Genomic DNA, 22,341 nt, shown 5'->3' on the forward strand with positions numbered 1-22,341 from the left:
TCTATCTATCTATCTAAAGGCTCATGGGGCAAATTGGTTGCTTTTAATCTGTAAAACTAATGGTGTAGTTCACTGTAGCCTAGCTGGAAACATTCTTCTTTGGCTTAAATATAGCTGTTTAGAGGCCAGATGATAAAGGATTGGGAATTGGCGTACCAGCACACAGGTGAGATTTAACACCTTGAGCATAAAATCCTGCCCATCTGAAGGGCTCAGCTAAACTGTAGTTATATTACATAGCACTAAGCAACTGCAACTGGGACTGAGGTTGGCCACCACATGGCTGTAGAAAGAAAGCTGTGTGTGAGAAAAGCAAAGGGGCTAGTACTCTCTTACCTGGCTCTTTTGATCACAGACAAGACCATCCAGGACTTGCCGGAGGTTCTACTGCCTGCCCTAGAGGCTGCTCTTTGTGACAAGAATGCCCATGTGCGGATGGCAGCAGCAATATGCCAATATGCCATACAGTCACATAATCCCCTTGCCCAGAACATCATGCAGACTGCCCTTCTGAAGGGTAAGTAACTCCCTGTTACTTCTGACCTGGAAATATGGGATAGACATCTCACTATCAGCTTTCCCAGTCCTTTCCACTCCACTGTCATGCTCTGCAATGTCTGCTGTATTGGGTTTAGATTTATGTTAGACCATTTGAAAATTAGGGCCAGATGCTGTTGCTCACACCTGTAATCCCAGCACTTTGGGAGGCCAAGGCGACAGGATCGTCTAAGCATAGGAGTTCTAAACCAGCCTGGGCAACATAACAAGACGCCATCTCTATAAAAAATTTTAAAATTAGCCAAGTGTGGTGGTGTGCTCCAGTAGACCCAGCTACCTGGGAGGCTGAGGCAGACCTATATATACATGCTTATCAGAGTCAGCTTGAGCCCAGGGGGTTGAAGCTGCAGTAAGCCACAACGGTGCCACTGTACTCCAACCTGGGTGACAGAGCAAGACCCTGTCTCTAAAAAAAAGGAAAAAAAGAAAATTTGCTCTTTCTAGGTACTTTAACAAAACAGGTACACTGCCACCAAGTGGTAGCTGGACTAAATTTTTTTTTTTTTTTTTTTTTTTTTTTTTTTTTTTTTTTTTTTTTTTTGAGACATAGTTTCACTCTCGTTGCCCAGGCTGGAGTGTGATGGTGGGATCTCAGCTCACTGCAACCTCCGCCTCCTGGGTTCAAGCAATTCTCCTGCCTCAGCCTCCCAAGTAGCTGGGATTACAGGCGTGTGCCACCACGCCCGGCTGATTTTTGTATTTTTAGTAGAGATGGGGTTTTACCATGTTGGCCAGGCTGGTCTCGAACTCCTGACCTTAGGTGATCCGCCCACCTTGGCCTCCCAAAATGTGGGGATTACAGGTGTTAGCCACGGCGCCCAGCCAATATGATTCTTCTAAATATGGTTTAAATAAGAAATTGTATTTCTAGGCTGAGTGGGGCACAAGGAAGTGAGATATCAGGTGGGTAGCAGCCTTGGGTATCAGTCCAAAGGCTGTTCTCTAGAGAGAAAACACATCACCATTCTGAACTCTTTTTCACCCAACTGTGGCAGGTAACAGTGTGGATAGCTGGGCTGCAGCTCAGTGCTTGGCTCTGGAAGGTACTGCCACTTACCCTGTGATTAAGAGGATCCTCCACCAGCTGTTTACAAAGAAGAATGAGGACACTGAGGAACAGTCTTATATCCTCCTGAGCCATCTGAGTGAGAAGACAGTATGTGTCCATTACCGGGTCAGAGAAAGATACAGTTTTGGGGAGCAATTAGGTCTTTGAGGTCAGTGAATGTAAGCAATCTAAAATGCAGCTGGGGCCAGGGCAGTGGCTCATGCCTCTAATCCCAACACTTCAGGAGGCTGAGGCAGATGGATCACTTGAGGTCAAGAGTTCGAGACCAGACTGGCCAACATGGGTGAAACCTCATCTCTACTAAAAATACAAAAATTAGACAGGTGCAGTGGTGCACACCTGTAGTCCCAGCTACTCGGGAGGCTGAGGCATGAAAATCGCTTCAGCCTGGGAGGTGGAGATTGCAGTGAGCTGAGATCACGCCACTACACTCCAGCCTAGGTGATAGAGCAAGACTCTGTCTCAAACAAATAAAATAAAATAAAATGCAGCTGGGCTGGGCATGGTCACTCACACCTGTAATCCCAGCACTTTGGGAGGCTGAGGTGGGAGTATCCCTTGAGTCCAGGTTTTCAAGACCAGCCTGGGCAATATAGTGAGACCCTGTCTCTACAAAAAAAGAAATAAAATTAGTCAGGCATGGTGGTATGTACCTGTAATCCTAGCTACTCAGGAGGCTGAGGTGGGAGAATCACTTGAGCCTGGCAGGTTGGGGCTGCAGCAAGCTGAGATCACACCATTGTACTCCAGCCTGAGTGACAGAGCAAGACCCTGTCTCAAAAAATTAATTACATAATTAATTAATTAGATAAAATGCAGCCGGTTGGGTTGACGATCTCAAGCATAAGTAAAGGTAGAATAAGCATGAGTAAACCTGGGTGTAGAGGTGTATGCAAGGGGAAGTCACAACAGTTAGCTGAGAGAAAAGTGAGAATTAGGTTGCAAATGGTCTCTATTTGCATATGCAAGAAGAGTTGTGACATGTAGAATTTGCTTCTGCTAGAAGTTTCCCATTGAAAACTGCAGAGACCTACATTTGTGTTTAGTTACTTTCAATAGAAATGTGAAAGTCATAAGCTTGAGACATATAAAAATCATTTTAGGGGTAAAAACAGTTAAAGACAGGAGGCCGGGCGCGGCGGCTCACGCCTGTAATCCCAGCACTTTGGGAGGCCGAGGCGGGCAGATCACCTGAGGTCAGGAGTTCAAGACCAGCCTGGCACCAACATGGTAAAACCCTGCCTCTACTAAAAATACAAAAATTAACCGGGCGTGGTGGCAGGCGCCTGTAATCCCAGCTACTTGGGAGGCTGAGGCAGCAGAATCACTTGAACCCGAGAGGTGGAAGTTGCAGTGAGCCGAGATCGCGCCACTACACTCCAGCCTGGGGGACAAGAGCAAGACTTCTTCTCAGAAACAAACAAACAAACAAACAAACAAACAAAAACAGTTAAAGTCAGGAAAGGAAGGTCCCAGTTTTCTGTTTAAGTTATTAAATTTGTATTTTGTTCCCCAATTTATGATCCCAGAGTCAGTTGGCTGTGACGGAAACATGCCCCATCTCTTGTAAGCCCACTGGTGACATTAATAATGCAGGATGCCATGTCAGAATGTAACTTCAAGATTCTAGTATCTCTAAAAGTGATTGTAAGTCTTCCATTTCCTCAGACCCTGATATACACCATGCTTGCTGTGGAGCTGAACAGCTGTCAATGGAAGAACCGGATTGTGGCCTGCCAGGCTTTCTCCCGGATCAGTGGAAATGTCTGCTTGGTAAACCTCTTTCTTTGCCTCCAGGACAGAAAGCCTAAGAGAGGCTGAGCTACAGAGGCCTTCTACTTTTTGCTATGTATTATTCCATTCTTACCAAACAGATCTGTGTTCCCACATCACTACTTCTTATTTCCAGCCCAGAATTATCTTCAAATGCTAATATGTCTGTCTGGAAGCCAATGCTTCTCAGTGCACTGGTGGTCCATAAACTGTTGGTAACTGATCCACAATGAAATAGCACAAAAACTGACAGGAGTTTAGAAACGTTTATAGTAGGCCGGGTGCGATGGCTCACATCTGTAATCCCAGCACTTGGGGAGGCCAAGGCAGGCGGATCATGAGGTCAGGAGTTGGAGACCAGCCTGACCAACATGGTGAAACTCCATCTCTACTAAAAATACAAAAATTAGCAGGGTGTGGTGGCACGCACCTATAATCCCAGCTACTCGGGAGGCTGAGGCAGGAGAATCGCTTGAACCCAGAGGCAGAGGTTGCAGTGAACCAAGATCTCACCACTGCACTCTAGCCTGGGTGACGGAGGAGACTCCATCTCAAAAAAAAAAAAAAAAGAAATGTTTATAGTAATTTGATATTGCCTCAATATCAACAGACTTTATCAGTCAATGGCATATTTTCCCCCCCAAAATTGGTTCTTCATCAAAGATCATTCGAGAAGCACTAACTTAAACTACCCAAAAACCCATCTAAATGAGTGTCTGTGCTGCTTCTCTGAGTGTTCGGCACACACATATAAAACATAGTTCCGGCCAGGCACGGTGGCTCACACCTGTAATGCCAGCACTTTGGGAGGCTGAGGCAGGTGGATCAGAGCTCAGGAGTTGACCAGCCTGGCCAACATAGTGAAACCCCATCTGTACTAAAATACAAAAATTAGCCAGGTGTGGTGGCTGGCACCTGTAATCCTAGCTACTTGGGAGGCTGAGGCACAAGAATTGCTTGAACCTGGGAGGGAGAGGTTGCGGTGAGCTGAGATCACGCCACTGCACTCCAGCCTGGGCGACAGTGCGAGACTCTGTCTCAAAAAAAACAAAAACAAAACAAAAAAACCATCATCCCAGCTTTCACAAAATTAACACTATGGTAGAAATAACAAGACTAATATATACAAATGATTCAAGAACAAGCAATAAGTATAAGGTACTCTTTTTAAAACTTTTCAGAGAGAGAGAGATTAGTGTGGGTTAAATTTATTGGTTAAAGTTCTGTGAAGGGGTCCGGTACGGTGGCTCATGCCTGTAATCTCAGCACCTTGGGCGGCTGAGGCGGGTGGATCACTTGAGACCAGGAGTTTGAAACCAGCCTGGTCATCATGGCGAAATCCCGTCTCTAATTAGCTGGGCATGGTGGCACACACCTGTCATCCCAGCTACTTGGGAGGCTGAGGAAGGAGAATCGCTTGAACTTGGGAGGCAGAGGTTTCAGTGAGCCAAGATCGTGCCACTGCACTCCAGCCTGGGTGACAGAGCGAGACTCCATCTAAAAAAAAAAAAAACAAAAAAAACAAAAAACGGTGAAGATGGTGGGGCTCAGCTAGAACTAAAGAGGGAATTCCCGGCAACACTTCGTTTTTGCCATTATTTCCCAATCATCTTCAGCTGTCCAAATGGGCGCTTTCCCTTCTTCCTATGTGCTACTTCATCTTCTCTTTATAACTTTGGGTATCTCCAGAATAGCCCAGAACATTGCCATATCCATGATAAGTGAACATCCTCCACTCTGTAACCCTGACATTTTGATATGGAAAGCACAAAATCTGGCCACTCAGTACAGTAATCATCTGAAAAGGTTTTGGACTTGGGTTAGTTCTGTCTCAAGTGCTATAGCACCCTGCTGCTAAAGTCCTGGACCAGCAGCACAGGCGTCACCTAGGAGCTTATTAGAAATGCAAAAATCGGCCGGGCACAGTGGCTCACACCTGTAATCCCAGTACTTTAGGAGGCCGAGGAGGGCGGATCACGAGGTCAGGAGATCGAGACCATCCTGGCTAACACGGTGAAACCCTGTCTCTACTAAAAATACAAAAAATTAGCCGGGTATGGTGGCAGGCACCTGTAGTTCCAGCTACTCAGGAGGCTGAGGCAGGAGAATAGTGTGATCCCGGGAGGTGGAGGTTGCAGTGAGCCAAGATCGCACCACCGTGCCCCAGCCTGGGCAACAGAGCAAGGCTCCGTCTCAAAAAAAAAAAAAAAAAAAAAATTAGCCAGGCGTGGTGGCACATGCCTGTAATCCCAGCTACTCAGGAGGCTCAGGCAGGAGAATCACTTGAACCCGGGAGGTGGAGGTTGCAGTGAGCCGAGATCGTGCCATTGCACTCCAGCCTGGGCAACAAGAGTGAAACTCCGTCTCAAAAAAAAAAAAAAAGAAATGCAAAAATCTCATCTTAGGGCAGCTCAATCAGAATCTGCATCTTAACAATATCATTTTAACAACTTCCAATTCATTTGTACCTTCACCTCCTTGGCACTTGTCCCTTAGAATTGTCAACTGAAAGTAAAAAGACATGCAGAGCTAGCAGGGGCTGAGGTAAAGATGACGAGGACTTCATGGCAGACTGCTGGAGCTAAGAAAGGCAGTATTTCTATAAGTCTTTTCACTCATTCAGTAAGCATGCAGTTTCTGACCACATCCGATGCACTAGGCACTATGCTACCGCTGGAGGTGCAGGGATAAGTCTTCCCTTAGTAAATGTTATAAACAGCTAGAACAGAAGCAGCTATAAGGTGTTGTGGGGATTTCCTGTGCTTACAAGGGGCAAAGAAGACTTCACTAAGGAGATGTTTTTATTTTATTTTTTTAATTTTTAATAAAAGATCAGTGTGATAGGAAGGCGATGCTTTTGAGCTAAATCCTAAAGGAAGACTACAAAGACATCAAGTACCAAGTAGGAGAGAGAAGGGAGATACTTCTAGCAGGAAGAACAGCGTTAGCACGTTTACACAATCATCTTTGCCCATTCCTCTCTGAGAGAAGTGCACTTATAGAGCGACCAACTGTTCTGGTTTGTCCAGGCCATGGGACTTTCAGTACCAAAACCAGGAGAGTCCCAGGCAAACTGCAATGAGCTGGTCACCTCAAAAAGTATTACTTTCAAATTTTAAGTCTCCCAGGTACAGGTTATGTTGGCACTGATACTACATAGTTTAAAGGATGAGCTTGGGAGAGCTGGGTTTGAGTCCTGGTTCCAGCACCCACCAGGTTAACCTTGGACAAGTTGATCAAAGCCTCCCTTCTATCATCTGTAAATGGTAGTAATATCTGCCCCACTGGATTCTTTGGGAGAGTAAGGGATGGGAAAAAAACACTCAGGACAATCCTCATTAGTACAGTGATGAGTAAAAAAAGAAGAAAAAACAGCACAACGCCAAGCACAAAATTAACATTCAGTAAGTGATGATACCTAATGATCATACCTATTTATAGGATATGAAACATAAGTTGATCCAGCTGATGTGGAATGACTGGAATAAGGAAGTGAGGCGAGCAGCTGCACAGGCGCTGGGGCAAATGAGCCTCGGGAAAGAGGTGCACGACATAATCAGGTAAGACCCAGTCAACATGAGGAGACACTCTTCTAAATTCTTAGAAGTGTTTAGGAGGCAGGCCGGGCACGGTGGCTCCCAACACTTTGGGAAGATGAGGCGGGCGGATCACAAGGTCAGGAGATCGAGACCATCCTGGCTAACACAGTAAAATCCTGTCTTTACTAAAAATACAAAAAATTAGCCAGGCGTGGTAGCACATGCCTGTCATCCCAGCTACTCGGGAGGCTGAGGCAGGAGAATCGCTTGAACCTGGGAGGCGGTGCTCGCTTCGGCAGCACATATACTAAAATTGGAACCTGGGAGGCGGAGGTTGCAGTGAGCAGAGATCGCACCACTGCACTCCAGCCTGGCGACAGAGCGAGACTCCATCTCAAAAAAAAAGTGCTTAGGAGGCCTGGGATCCAGCCACCCAGCATTTGTTGAGCTCCTCTGTACGGACCCTGGACCAGGTCCCACTGTAAAAGATTAACGGTCCCTACAAACTAACAACGTGGCCAGGGAAAGAAGCATTGAGTGCCCAGTAGGTGTGAGGCAATGGTTTGGTTGTTGGAGGGTGTTCAAAAGTATGACGCAATTCTGATGACCACATGCAAAATATACAAACACCTAATTAAAAATACCAAATCATTAAAAACTAGAACAAATGGCGTATACCATAACTGCTGGAGCAGAAAAATGGAATACTCAGCGTGGCTAGAGGAGTAAGGCCAAGTTTCACAGAGGGTGGCTAAGACTGCACAGGAGGCCCAGCCCAGTGGCACACGCCTGTAATCCCAATACTTTGAGACTCCCAAGCAGGAGGATCAACTGAGCCCAGGAGTTCGAGACCAGCCTGGGCAACATAGCAAGACCTTCCCTCTACTAAAAATTAAAAAAAAAAAAAAAAATTGGCCAGGCACGGTGGCTCACTCCTGTAATCCCAGCACCTTGGGAGGCCGAGGCGGGTGGATCACAAGGTCAGGAGATCAAGACCATCCTGACTAACACGGTGAAACCCTGTCTCTACTAAAAATACAAAAGGGCGTGGTGGTGGGCACCTGTAGTCCCAGCTATTCGGGAGGCTGAGGCAGGAGAATGGCATGAACCTGGGAGGTGGAGCTTGCAGTGAGCGGAGATTACGCCACTGCACTCCAGCCTGGGTGACAGAGTGAGACTCTGTCTCAAAAATAATAATAATAAAATAAAATAAATAAAAAATTAGCCAGTGTGGTGGTGTATGCCTGTAGTCCCAGCTGCTTGGGAGGCTGAGGCAAGAGGACTGCCTGGGTCCAGGAAGTCCAAAGCTGTCATGAGCCATCATCATGCCACTGCATTCCAGCCTGGGCAACAGAGAAAGACCCTATCTCAAAAAAAAAAAACAAAAAGAGAGAGAGACTGCATAGGAGCCAGGCAGAGTGGGTAAGGGCCTATAATCCAAGCTACTCAGGCTGAGGCAGGAGAATCACTTGAGGTCAGGAGTTCAAGACCAGCCTGGGCAACATAGCAAGACCCCATCTCTAAAAATTTAAGGCTGGGCGCGGTGGCTCATGCCTGTAATCCCAGCACTTTGGGAGGCAGAGGCGGGTGGATCACGAAGTCAGGAGATCAAGACCATCCTGGCTAACGTGGTGAAACCCCATCTCTACTAAAAATACAAGAGAAACAAAATTTGGCGGGCGCCTATAGTCCCAGCTACTCAGGAGGCTGAGGCAGGAGAATGGCGTGAACCCAGGAGGCAATGCTTGCAGTGAGCGAAGATCGCGCCACTGCACTCCAGCCTGGGCAACAGACCAAGACTCCGTCTCAAAAAAATAATAAAATAAATAAAAATAATTTAAACAAACAAAAAGACTGCATAGGCATTCCAGGCTAGACGCCAAATGCAGACATAATCATGGCACACGTGAGGGCGATGGAGAAGAGAACTTGACTGTGAAAAGAGGTGCAAGTTGACATTTTCCTTTATTCAGTCATTCAATGTAACTGAAAGCCCTGCATTACCTAATTACTGAACAGCTATGTATTAGGGACTCAAGTAAAGAAGACAATCGAGCTCTGTACCCAGTAAAACTTATCTCATGAGCATAAGGCTGAATGGGATTGGCAGCCTACAGAACCCGGATTTTATCATGAGGGCATTAGTGGGGGTTGGGAGTTAGGTACTGAAAGTTTAAGTAAGTGAAAGAAAAGCAACTTGTGCCTTACAGGGTCAAGCTGGGTCAAGGAAATTCCCAGGAGCGTGTGGAAGCTCTCTCCCTGATAGGTGAGCTCAAGCTTATGACCGCCAAGCTTCTCCCAAGCTTCCTGCACTGCTTCTCTGATGACTTCACAGCAGTTCGGCAGGCAGCCTGTTTAGCAGCTGGTGCCCTGCAGATCCGCGACAAGATGGTGAGTCAGGGAAACATATTCTCATCTTACCTGATTGACCTGAAGAGGGCATTACCTTCCGTGGTTGTGCACAGTATGCTCAACATTCTGCGGGGACACAGAATGAGAGATCGGAACTGGGAAGGGGGTGTATAAGCCACTTCAAACAGGACTGTTTCAGGGGCATCCAATCTTTTGGCTTCCCTGGGCCACAATGGAAGAATTGTCTTGGGCCACATATAAAGTACACTAACACTAACGATAGTTGATGAGCTAAAAAAAAAAAAAAAGTGCATAATTCTTTTTTTTTTTTTTTTTGAGACGGAGTCTCGCTCTGTTACCCAAGCTGGAGTGCAGTGGAGCCATCTCGGCTCACTGCAAGCTCCGCCTCCCAGGTTCACGTCATTCTCCTGCCTCAGCATCCTGTGTAGCTGGGACTACAGGCACCTGCCACCATGCCCAGCTAATTTTTTTGTGTTTTTAGTAGAGATGGGGTTTCACTGTGTTAGCCAGGATGGTCTCAATGTCCTGACCTCGTGATCCGCCCGCCTTGGCCTGCCAAAGTGCTGGGATTACAGGCATGAGCCACCGCGCCTGGCATAAATCTCGTTTTAAGAAAGTTTACAAATTTGTGTTGGGCTGCATTCAAAGTTGTCCTAGGCCACATGTTGGACAAGCTTGGTTTAGCTCCCAGCCAGCCCAGACTTCAATTCTAGAGCACACCCCTGAATCCCATTCTCACCTCAGTTAACTAGCTTCTCATTACCTGGGTGCTGATGGGCTTTAGGATCAACTCCCATAAATGGAGTTATAATTCCGTTATTAGGGAAAAATCTGTCTGAAGTGTTCAAGAGAAACCATATGGCCACAGATCTGCAGACTGAGAAAATCAATAGCAGATAATTCAGCTAATATACTCACTATGCATATAGGTTGGTACTTTAGGCTCCAGCTCATTTGTCACCAGAATTGATAGGTCATTTTTCAATTATAGCTCCTTCTAGAGATAAGTGGTTTCCCTGTTTCTGATTCGTTCTTTTGCTTTGTTTTGTTTTGTTTCCTTTTTTGAGATGGAGTCTCGCTCTGTCACCCAGGCTGGAGTACAGCAGCACGATCTCAGCTCACTACAACCTCCGCCTCCCAGGTTCAAGCAATTCTCCTACCTCAGCCTCCGAGTAGCTGGGATTACAGGCGTGTGACACCATGCCCGGTTAATTTTTGTATTTTTAGCAGAGACAGGGTTTCACCATGTTGGCCAGGCTGGTCTCAAACTCCTGACCTCAAGTGATCTGCCCACCTTGGCATCCCAAAATGCCAGGATTACAGGTGTGCACCACCACACCCAGCTGTTTCTGGTTCATTCTTGCTCTGGTCCACCCCACTCAACACTGCCTTTTCCATCCCAGGTGCTTGAATGCCTCCTGAACCTGATGCAGAGAGATCCTTACTGGAAAATCAAGGCCTTTGCCATTCGAGGTATTATAGAAGTAGTGCCCCAAACTCTTCAACCTTAAATACCTTTCCCTATGCAAGTAGAAATGATCCCCAGAAACTCTCTAATGGGGTGAAGCGCAGGAGAGTTAATGATCTTAGCTTTTCAGAAGTTCCTTGTCTGAGAAGAGAAAAATAATTTTCTTCTTCAATTTTTAGTGAAAGATCCTGAGTCTAGGTATATGTCAAAATTAAGTTAAAGAAAGGGCTGACAAGACAGTCCCTGCCAACAGAATTAAGGATAAGTTCCAAGTAGGTATCCAGTGCTGGATGCATCTTGCTTTCCTTGGAGATCTCAACTATTATGCTCGGCAAAAGTCAGATCAGTTTCAAGACTGCTACAGACCTAAAACCCTGCCCCTTAATCTGCCTAGTTTCTTTTTAGAATCTTTGGCATTGCTTCTCTTTTTGACATAGATAAATAATTGTGCCTCCTTTCCCCATCACCCTGCTGGGACTAGGCAGGTCTTCCATGTTATTTGTTCTATATTTCATCCCCAAATAGGCAAATATCCTAATGGGCAAGGATGGGATGCAACATCCCTCCTCTTCTAGGAATCCTTTAGAGGTAATGTCCCACTCTGATCTATCCCTAAAATTCTAATGGTGATTACCATCCAAAAGGGAAGGTATTGTTTGCAAAACTCAATTTATTTCTGGATGCTAGAATATAGTAAGCTCAGTCTTCAGTGACATGCTGCCCTCTAATCTCTGCAGCTTTGGGACAGATTGGGCAAGTAAGTCCCGAGCTGACGGATCTTCTGCTCTGGGCTATCCACTATGAAGAGTCACCAGGTGTACGGCTGGAAGCTTGCCGTAGCATCCTAGCCCTGAAACTTCAAGGGGACCGGATCAGGGACACCTTCCTAGACGTGCTGCTCCTGGAGAACCACGATGCTGTTCTAAAGTAAGCACTAAACCTCTGGCTCCCGCCATGATCTTATACTGCCAACTCTCACATCTTTGCTCATTGAATATGTTCCTGCCTTGCCAGGCTGCCTAATGGCAGTAAAAGCACTGGTTCACCTGCACATTCACCACTCACCTAAGTAGGTAACCAAAAAACTGGCCTAAATTAGATTGAAAGTCAAGCTTATGTAGTTTATGCATCTTTTCTCCCCACCAGGATGGGTTTTGGCCGGGCGCGGTGGCTCACGCCTGTAATCCCAGTACTTTGGGAGGCTGAGGCAGGCGGATCACCTGAGGTCGGGAATTCAAGACCAGCCTGACCAACATGGAGAAACCCCGTCTCTACTAAAAATACAAAATTAGCCAGGCATGGTGGCACATGCCTGTAATCCCAGCTACTAGGGAGGCTGAGGCAGGAGAATCACTTGAACCTGGGAGGTGGAGGTTGTGGTGAGCCGAGATGGTGCCATTGTACTCCAGCCTGGGCAACAAAACTCCGTCTCAAAAAAAAAAAAAAAAGGATGGGTTTTAAGTTATTCATATATTCAACTAACATTTATCAAGTGCCTATTAGGACAACAAGTTTTAGAGTCAAAAAGACCAGGGTTTGAATTCCAGCTCTGGCATGCAATAGCTGTGTGAGTCTGTGTAAGGTATTTAAACTCTGTGAGCCCATTTTTTTCATGTATCAAATGCAGGTGATAGTCTACATTATAGGGTTGTGGTGATAATTAATGAGATGACATGTTTAGCGCCTGTCATAAAGGTGTTCAGTAAATGGTACCTACTGGCACCTTCAAATATATTGTCTTGGCCAGATGCGGTGGCTCACATCTGTAATCCCAACGCTTTGGGAGGCTGAGGCAGATGGATCATCTGAGGTCTGGAGTTCTAGACCAGCCTGGCCAACATGGTGAAACCTGTCTCTACTAAAAATACAAAAATTAGACAGACGTGGCCGGGTGCGGTGGCTCACACCTGTAGCCCCAACACTTTGGGAGGCCAAGGCGGGTGGATCACCTGAGGTCAGGAGTTCTAGACCAGCCTGGCCAACATGGTGAAACCCCATCTCTACTAAAAATACAAAAATCAGTTGGGCGTGGCAGCACGCGCCTGTAGTCCCAGCTACTCGGGAGGCTGAGGCAGAAGAAACTCTTGAACCCAGGAGGTGGAGGTTGCAGGGAGCCAAGACGAGATTGCACCATTGCACTCCAGCTCTGGGAAACAGAGCAAGACTCCATCTCGCAAAAACAAAAAGCGAACAAAAAAGCCCACAAATATATTGTCTGAAAAACTGCACAGTATTCCTGTAAGCTAAGCATTATACCATTTTTGCATATAATGCTCAGCAAAACTGCACAGTTAGGATTGGAACTTGGGATTCTTACCTGATTCCAAGTCCTATATTTTCTACCCCCATACTTTTTTAAAGGGCAGGGTAGAATAATCTAAGAAGCCCTTCTTATCTTTCAGGGAAATGTACCAGACAATGAAGATACTCAACTTAGGAAATGAAGGAAACCAAGAAATGCTTCAGGAGATCAAGAACAGGGTAAATAAGTGCAAGCTCTGTTTTCAGGAGAAAATTCAGGGCTCTCAAGAGTTCCTCAGACCCTGCCCTCCTCAAACATGTACATACCCTTTTTCCCACCATAGAAGTACTTTCTAAAACTCCAGACACAGATGCCACATCATTTGAAGATGCAAAGCATCTGTGCAAGATTGGGTTACAAGGTCCTACTAGTAAAGACAAAAACAAAACAAAAATCCTATTAGTCCTATCAAGTAGCCCTCAAAAATCTGTTATTGTTTCTGAAATACTATTTCCCTCCCTTCCTATTTTCTCCCCATCATCCCCAAACACAAGTTGTTTAGTTTTCCTTTTTTTCAAATAGGCATAGAGAAGGAATAAGGGACTAGAGCTGGCCCCCTAGATTTTCTTAATTTTTCTGAATTCCTAATCTGGGTTCTCTCACCAAAGAAAATCTCTTGCTGAAAGGATTAACATAATTTTTGCTTTTTTTTTGAGGGGGGGACAGTCTCACATTGTTGCCCAGGCTGGAGTGCAGTGGTGTGATCTTGGCTCACTGCAACCTCCACCTCCTGGGTTCAAGTGATTCTCGTGCCTCAGCCACCAAAGTAGCTGGGATTATAGGCATGTGCCACCACACCCAACTAATTTTTTTGTATTTTTAGTGGAGACAAGGTTTTGCCATGTTGGCCAGGCTGGTCTTGAACTCCTGGCCTCAAGCGATCCACCCGCCTCAGCTTCCCAAAGTGCTGGGATTACAGGCATCAGCCATCATGCCTGGCCTGGATTGTTCTAATTTTTCAAAGCTGTTAGATAGGATGAAGGAGTAGAGGAGAAAGGACTTTAAAAAGGTAATTCAAGAAACCAGAAACCAACTTCACACCAAGCAAGCATTTCTTAGCAGCTTCCTTTCATCATGCCCAAAAAGCTGAAGTAAAATTTTCACAAACAGGTATAAAAAATCTCCAACCAATATCATAAGAGAACAATGTTCTCAGGCACTTACATATCACCTACTACTGATAAGCATATGCAATTAGTTACTTCTTTTTTTTTCTAGAGACAGGGTCTCACTTTATTGCCCAGGCTGGAGTGCAGTGGCATGATCACAGCTCACTGTAGCCTTGAACTGTTGGGCTCAAGTGATCCTCCCTCCTCAGCCTCCCACAATCACTTTATTAATGTTTTTTGATAATTTGCTGCCTAGTACAGGTGTTTTGTTTTGTTTTTCAAACATTATTTGTTCTAATTTAGATTAAAACACTAAGCCAAAAGGACTTGCTGACACACAAAATACTCAAGCTGGAGATGGTCATGGGAAAAGTGAAGGAGGAAGCAAAACGTGTTTACTTGAAACCCAAAAGAGAACAAGAACCACTAACACTCCAGACTTTACTCCAAGAAACTTTTCAGGGTAGGTTTCCTAGGGGTGAATTCTATGCCTTGATTCCTTTAATAAGCCTCTTCCAGGATCTGGATGTTTTGGGACTTAGTAACAAGCCTTGGAGGATGCAAGAGTCAGGAAAGGGTACTCCCTTCCCTCTTGGCTACCATCCACTCAGTCTTTATTTTTTTGTTTCTCAGGTTTTTATTCATTTATTTTCTCCCTTAAAAAAAAAGTTATCTCTATTTGAACTGACTTAAAAGTTAGGTCAAAAAAGGACATATCACAAAACACAAGTCTTTATAAAACAATACTACCATGTATGTTTGATTAAGCACCCAAAAAAGCCTTATGAGCTTAACCTTAATAGTGGTAGTGGTTGGTGGTTGGGCGTGGTGGCACACACCTGAAATCCCAGTGCTTTGGGAGGCCATGGTGGGAGGATCACCCCAGGCCAGGAGTTCAAAACCAGTCTGGGCAACATAGCAAGACCCCTCCATCTCTACAAAAAAAAAAAAAAATTAAAAATTATCTGGGTGTGGTGGCACACACTGGTAGTCCTATCTACTAAGGAGGCTGAGGTGGGAGGATTGCTTGAGCCCAGGAAGGTGAGGCTGCAGTAACCCAAGATCTCACCACTGTACCCCAGCCTGGGCAACAGAGTGGGACCCTGTCTCAAACAAACAAACAAACAAAAAATAGTGCTTGTCTCTGGAAAGTGGGGTTGGAGGGAGAACTATCATTTTTACTTAGTGTATGTCTATGCTTTTGTAACTTTTTAAAAAAGAACTTATAAAGTTCTCAACCTTAAATAACAGAAAACTATCCATTATGGTGATAGACTTATCTTAAGAGTCCCAGACACAACCTAAATGATGAGGGTGCAGAAATCAAGCTGTACCAAAATATACTTACAAAATCTGTGTGCCCGAGCGTAGCAGCAGCCTCAGGTCACTCAGCCAGCTGCCTACCAGCTACCACCCCAAACCCAGGTCTTCTGGTTCCAAGTCCAGTGCTCTTTCTGGTACATCAGGCGCTTTTCCACCAACCATGAGAATATTCACTTGTCAGATTTGGGGAAGTTTCTTCCAACTGCCAGAATAAAAATGAGAGTGGAAAGTAACTTGAACACCAGCCTTCCGTCATGGCCAGCTTGCTAAAGTTGGTTGCCTAAGGTCTATGAAGGCACAACTAGGTGACATGCTGCCCTTATGACAGCAGTGCCAGCCATGGATGTAAGCAAACAGTGAGCAAAAACATACCATGCTCTTAAAACTGAACTAGCTGGTAGAAAATAATTTTTCTACTAGAATTGGGTTGCATAATTAAATAGCATAAATTATCCCCAAAGTTAGTGAACTGGTCCCAATCAGATAAGATCCTTTTTTTTTTTTTTTTTTGAGACGGAGTCTCGCTCTGTTGCCCAGGCTGGAGTGCAGTAGCATGATCTCAGCTCACTGCAACCTCCTCCTCTCAGGTTCAAGTGATCCTCCTGCCTCAGCCCCCAGTAGCTGGGATTACAGGCATGCACCACTATGCCTGGCTAATTTGTGTATTCTTACTAGAGACGGGGTTTTGCCATGTTGGCCAGGCTGGTCTCAAACTGCTGACCTCAGGTGATCCACCCGCCTGAGCCTCCCAAAGTGCTGGGATTACAGGCGTGAGCACCGCACCCAGCCTGAGATTCTCTTCCTTAAGAGGTTGATTAACATGCTCCTTTTACATGCTACAACCACCCCAAGTTGCTTTTCACTTCAGCCATTATAGATTTTCCCTATCTTCCTCCCGCTCCTGCATTTCTTCGAACCATCCCACATAATAATCTAGCCTTAGAAAAGGGAAACATTCTTTGGCACTTTAATAACTTTTCTAAGGTTCATACAAATTTAACAATAACAAACAGGATACTGACCCCGCCCCACCCCCCAAACTGATGAAAAAGAACTCAGATGAAAGATCCAAATTCCAAAAAAAATCTAATGTCTGTCTCAAGCAGAATGACATGGTCAGTGCTACCCAGTACACTGAAGGCTGAAGGTGATGAAGTTGGTGCTCTGAAATGATCATGGATCAAGGTTTTTTTTTCTACCTCCAACTTCTCCTTTTCCTTTTGTACCTAGATGAGATGGTTCTTCCTAGAAGACCTTCCGAGGTTTGTGACACTGAGGCAGTCATAAAGGTAAATGTGAGCACACTGATGGTTATCAAGGTAAGAACATGAGTTTAAGGAAAAAAAAAAAAAGGTAGCAGTGGCAGGGGAGAATCACTACTGCCTTGTTTCCAGCAATCAACAAGAAACTAATTTAGGGCTAGAGGCATCTTGGTGAGCAGCAGCCCCTTATCATACAACATGGTTGCCAAGGAAAGCTGGTCCTCCACACTGTCACAGGGCAGGTCCCCCACTCTCACAAACTCTGGGTAAGAACGAAGCAACAGTTCCATGGCATCAGCTTGCTGGGGGTATATTTCCAAGCACTTGGGTTCTTCCAGATGATACACACGGGAGTTTTCCACTGTGTAATAGAGAAACAAATGGCCCCCCTCACCCACCAGCCGAGCTATCCCATCCTGAAGCATGTGGACTTCTGTATCTGTTGTCAACTGGGCCCCGACGTTTACAGGTTCTCCAGCCTCCCAGCGAATTGGAAGCCCGTAAACACTTAGTGCCCTCTCCCTATCAGTCAAAACAGGGGGCAGAGAATCGTGGATGAAGTCTTTGGCTCGCTGGTCGGCCACAGCATCAACAGGAGCAAAGTGTCCCAGGCGGGCAACCAAGACCCGCACCTTCTCCATGAAAGCGGTTCTTCGCGGATCCTTAGAATCTGAATGCTGGGCCCCCATGTAATCCATGAAGTCTCGGGGCAGACCCCTCCGAAACTCCACGTTTTCTTCCATTGCAGCCTGCACTGCCAGAGGCAGTATGGCCTCTAAGAAGTCACCCCAGGTATTGCGCTGGTACGTGGACAAGGTGAGGTGCAGAGAGTGGACTCCATCCTGGCATTCAGCTTGGTGAATGAAGCCCCTAGGAAAATACAGCAAATCTCCAGGTTCCAGCACGGTCTGCAGCACCGGCTCACCGAGGTCGTCCTGACTGAAGTTGGGGCTGGATGTCAGAGCCAGTTCCTCGGTTGGGACTCGGGGTCGGTATACACGCCAGAGTTTCCTACCTTCCAGCTGCAGCACGAAGGCCTCGATGTCGTCGTAGTGGGGGGCAAAGCCCTGCGAGTTAGGGGGCGTGAGGTAAACGTTGGAGCCTGCCATGCTTCCAAACTGCTCTTGAAGCACAGCCAAAAACTGCCACACAGTGGTAGAGAAAGCCTGCGGACAGAGGAGGCGCAGGGAGCAGCCGGCCTGGTACAGGGACCACGCGGCGGCGGGCAGCGCGCGGCCGGGTGGGTTCAGGGTCTCGCGTCGCCCGTTGATGTAGCGAGCGGCGTCCAAGTGCTGGCCGAACTGCACCTCCTCGTTGCGCAGCATCGAGTCCAGGTCGGCGGTAGAGAAAAGTCCCTGGTAGTAGGTGTGGTCCTGCCGCCGCACCAGCACCGCCTCGCGCTCCCATAGGCGCCGGTAGAAGTGATCTGGCGGCATAGGCGCGATGAGCCACTCAAAGAGGCGGGCCGCTCGCCGCCGGCTGCTGGGGATGCGGTTCAGCTCGGCCAAGACGCGCCGCAGCGGGGAGTCCCAGGCCGGCTCCCCACCCGTGTTATCCACCTGCGGCTCCGGCGCCGTCGCAGGGGCCCCGGACGACTGAGCGGCCGCCAAGTGCTGCGCGGTGCACAGCAGGGCCGAGGTCTCCATCACCCGGGCCGGCGCGGCGGGCACCTCCACCAGGCGCGCGGGCGGCGCGGAAGCGGGCACCAGGCGCGTCGGCGGGGTCTGCAGGGAGCGTGCGGCGGGCGAGGCCTCCAGCAGCTCTGCGGGCCCCAGGTGGCCGTATGGCTCTCGCCGGGCTGCGTCCGGGATGGCCGCCACCGCCACCCCACCGGGTAGCGCGTCCCCCAGGTCGTCTGCCGTCGACTCCACCCTCGAGTCCTCCGAATCCTCGCTAGGCAGCGTCTGCGTCCTCAGCGCTGCCATGCGGGATACAACACTTCTCAACTGCTTTCGTATCTTCCTGGGCCTCAAGGGCAGGGCCAGGACCGACCCGCTGTGTGGCTGTGGCTTGCGCCGGCGCCTCGGCCGCCCGCGCCTCAACGGCCCTGCACTGGCCTGGAGCCCATCCATGGCCAGACCACACCAGACCGTCTTCCCCGCCCGGCGGGGGCCGAAGCTGAAGCGGTTCCTGAATGCAGCGGCTGCGGTGCACTCTGGGAAGGGGGCGCGGCCTCCAGCCACCTCGGGGTTGGCCACGCCCATCATTCCTCTATTCGGCCCCTCCCGCTCGCTTTCATTAAATGTTTGGCTTCAAGCTGTAGCGGCAGCGGCAAGAACCCTTGCCAAACAAACAAGGAATCTACACTCAGAGAGCAATTTAAAAATCAAGTTGCGGCCAAGCGCAGTGGTTCACGACTGTAATCCTAGCACTTTCGGAGGCTGAGGCGTGTGGATCACCTGAGGTCAGGAGTTCGAGACCAGCCTGACCAATATGGTGAAACCCCGTCTCTTCTAAAATTACAAAAATTGGCTGGGCGCGGTGGCTCACGCCTGTAATCTCAGCACTTTGGGAGGCCGAGGCGGGCGGATCACGAGGTCAGGAGATCGAGACCATCCTAGCTAACACGGTGAAACCCCTTCTCTACTATACAAGAAAAATACAAAAAATTAGCCGGACGTGGTGGTGGGCACCTGTAGTCCCGGCTACTCGGGAGGCTGAGGCAGGAGGATGGCATGAACCCGGGATGCAGAGCTTGCAGTGAGCCGAGATCGCGCCACTGCACTCCAGCCTGGGCGACAGAGCGAGACTCTGCCTCAAAAAAACAAAAATAAATAATAATTTTAAAAATTACAAAAATTAGCCAGGTGTGGTGGCTCGCACCTGTAGTCCCAGCTACTCGGGAGGCTGAGACAGGAGAATTGCTTGAACTCGGGAGGTGGAGGTTGCAGTGAGCCGAGATCGTGCCATTGCACTCCAGCCTGGGCGACAGAGTGACACTCCGTCTCAAAAAACAACAAGAAGCACAAAATCAAGTTACTAGAGACTCCCCAGGAGAAATGGCTACTTGACTGTTTTTTCCTTCTAGTCTCTGCACATTGCAGTGTTCCTTGGATGTCCTCATTTCTGAACAGGATGTTCCACCGGCAGCTTCCTACCAAAAAGTGCAGAATTCTTGTTTTCAAGGAATGCCCCCAGGCAGTTTGAGTTCTGCATAAACTTCTGCTCTGCAGATGAATTCACTGATTGAAGCCTTATCTAGGAGTTCCTCCACCTAACATCTCTCCCTCCTTTCTCCAATACAAATTCTCAAATTCATTGTCCTCTCTCTGAAAAAGAAGTTATGAATTTCTCTACTTGCATTCTTGATAGCTGCCCTTCCTGCCCCTCTGGGATTTTGTTTCTTTAGCTACAACTTCTCTGGCTCTTAAACTCGGGTTCTTCAATCTGGGCCTCTAACAGGCAATGTGGTGGCATGAGGGTGTAATTTTTGAGAACATGGTCACTGTCTGTCATGCAACTAATTGCTTTGTACATAAAGATTCCTTGTCTTCATTTGAATCATTTAAGATAAACTCCCAGAAATAAAAGTGCTGGGTCAAAAAGCAAGATACTTTTTGTGATTATTAATAGGTTTTACTAAACTGCCTTCCAAGAGGGTTTACAATGTTTCAAGCAATGATAAGCATATTAGACTACAGTACATGGCCTCTAGGACCCTTCTCTGTTTGAGCTTTCAACACTCCCTATTTCTGAGTTGCACGCCTATCCAAACACTTGCCGAGACTTTTAGATCTTGCCCTTGCCCATGTCTAACATCCACCCTTTTTTATTTCTCACATGGTCTGTTACACACACAGTTATCAACTGGGGGTGATATTGTTCCCATAGGGACATTTGGCAATGTCATATAGGGGGCGAGGGGTTGTCTAACATCTAGTAAATAGACATTAGAGACACTGCTAAACATTCTACAATACTAAGAACAACCTTCCCACAACAAATAATTATCCGATGCAAAACGTCAGTAGTGTAGTGTCGAGGCAGAGAAATCCTGGTTAATTACAAATAGCCTCCCAACTAGTCTCTTTACCTTATTTTTTATTTTTATTTTATTTTTTTGAGACAGGGTCTTGCTGTGTTGCCCCAACCTCTGTGTTGCCCCAACCTCTGTGTTGCAATGGCCCAGTCTTGGCTCACTGCAACCTCCACCTCCCAGGTTTAAGTGATTCTCCTGCCTCAGCTCCCAGGTAGCTGGGATTACAGGCACCTGCTACCACCGAAGCTAATTTTTGTATTTTTAGTAGAGACAGGATTTCACCATGTTGGTCAGGCTGGTCTCGAACTCCTGACCTCAGGTGATCCACCCATCTCGGCCTCCCAAAGTGCTGGGATTACAGGCATGAGCCACGGCACCCGGCCGTCTCTTTACCATTAATTGCTCCTATCTTAGCCATTCTCACATTGCTATAAAGAACTACCTGAGACTGAGTAATTTATAAAGAAAAGAGGTTTAATTGGCTCACAGTTCCTCAGGCTGTAGAGGAAGCATGGTTGGGGAGGCCTAAAGAAACTTAAAATCATGGTGGAAGGTGAAGGGGAAGCAAGCTCACACCTGTAATCCCAGCACTTCAGGAGGCCGAGGTGGGTGGATCACGAGGTCAGGAGATCAAGACCATCCTGGCTAGCACAGTGAAACCCCATCTCTACTAAAAATACAAAAAATTAGCTGGGCATGGTGGCACGCCCCTGTCATCCCAGCTGCTCTGGAGGCTGAGGCAGGAGAATTGCATGAACCCGGGAGGTGGAGGTCGCAGTGAGTCAAGATCACGCCACTGCACTCCAGCCTGGGCGACAGAGTGAGACTCCGTCTCAAACAAAAGCAACCAGATCTTGTGAGAACTCAGCCACCATCATGAGAGCAGCAAGGAGGAAATCTGCCCCCATGATGTAATCACCTCCCACCAGGTCCCTGCCCCAACATTGGACATTACAATTCAACATGAGATTTGGGTGGGGACACAGAGCCAAACCTTATCAGCCCCCATGCCAATTTATACCACAGATAGCTACAAGATTAATTTTCTCAAGTTGAGGCCCCAAACCTGTCATCACCTACTCAAAATCTACCCATGTGCCCCATTGACAAATCCAAGTTCCTCAGCTAGGTACTGAAGTCACGTAATGTTACAGCCTATCATCCCCAACCCCTGTAAACTCTACTTCTACAAACTAGACTGTTTGCTGTTGCTTACCTATATTGTCCTTTATATGTTTTCTCAGGCTGTTTCCTCTGCATACTGTCCCCCAATTATCTTTTGTCAAAACCCTAATTAAAGCCCATTTCACATTCCATCTCCTCTCCAAAGGCGCTACCATCTCCTTCATCTCAAGAGAATTTTGACTCTTTCACATGAATTTAACACATTGTGCTGGTAATTCATGTTCTTGTCATATTCCTTCCTAAAATTCAAGGAAAAGACTTCCTTATGCCTTTTTCTATCCCGTCTTGCATTTAGCACACTGCCCTGGGATTACAAGCATGAGCCACCATGCCCTGCTAAAAATATAGGCTTTTTTTGTTTGTTTGTTTGTTTTGAGATAGAGTCTCGCTCTGTCATCCAG

The 22,341-nt window shown here is 47.1% G+C and overlaps 2 protein-coding genes across 4 annotated transcripts in view; one reads left to right on the forward strand and one right to left on the reverse strand.

Moving 5' to 3' along the window:
- HEATR4 (HEAT repeat containing 4) overlaps positions 1-22,341 on the forward strand; it is a 56,096-nt gene that overhangs the window by 24,967 nt on the left and 8,788 nt on the right. For all 3 annotated transcript variants that reach the window (XM_032179502.2, XM_032179503.2, XM_058429685.1), the window contains exons 7-16: positions 356-517; positions 1,554-1,714; positions 3,296-3,400; positions 6,842-6,960; positions 9,150-9,330; positions 10,716-10,785; positions 11,518-11,707; positions 13,183-13,261; positions 14,495-14,654; positions 16,745-16,803. In XM_032179502.2, the coding sequence (XP_032035393.1) occupies positions 356-517; positions 1,554-1,714; positions 3,296-3,400; positions 6,842-6,960; positions 9,150-9,330; positions 10,716-10,785; positions 11,518-11,707; positions 13,183-13,261; positions 14,495-14,654; positions 16,745-16,803 (1,286 nt within the window). The remainder of the gene's footprint in view (positions 1-355; positions 518-1,553; positions 1,715-3,295; positions 3,401-6,841; positions 6,961-9,149; positions 9,331-10,715; positions 10,786-11,517; positions 11,708-13,182; positions 13,262-14,494; positions 14,655-16,744; positions 16,804-22,341) is intronic.
- RIOX1 (ribosomal oxygenase 1) lies at positions 16,367-18,933 on the reverse strand. The gene has a single exon (XM_032179505.2). The coding sequence runs from the start codon at positions 18,846-18,848 to the stop codon at positions 16,923-16,925; it is 1,926 nt and encodes a 641-aa protein (XP_032035396.2). The 5' UTR covers positions 18,849-18,933; the 3' UTR covers positions 16,367-16,922.

Source organism: Hylobates moloch, unplaced genomic scaffold (genome assembly GCF_009828535.3).
Source record: "Hylobates moloch isolate HMO894 unplaced genomic scaffold, HMol_V3 SCAFFOLD_16, whole genome shotgun sequence".
Classification (NCBI taxonomy): domain Eukaryota; kingdom Metazoa; phylum Chordata; class Mammalia; order Primates; family Hylobatidae; genus Hylobates; species Hylobates moloch.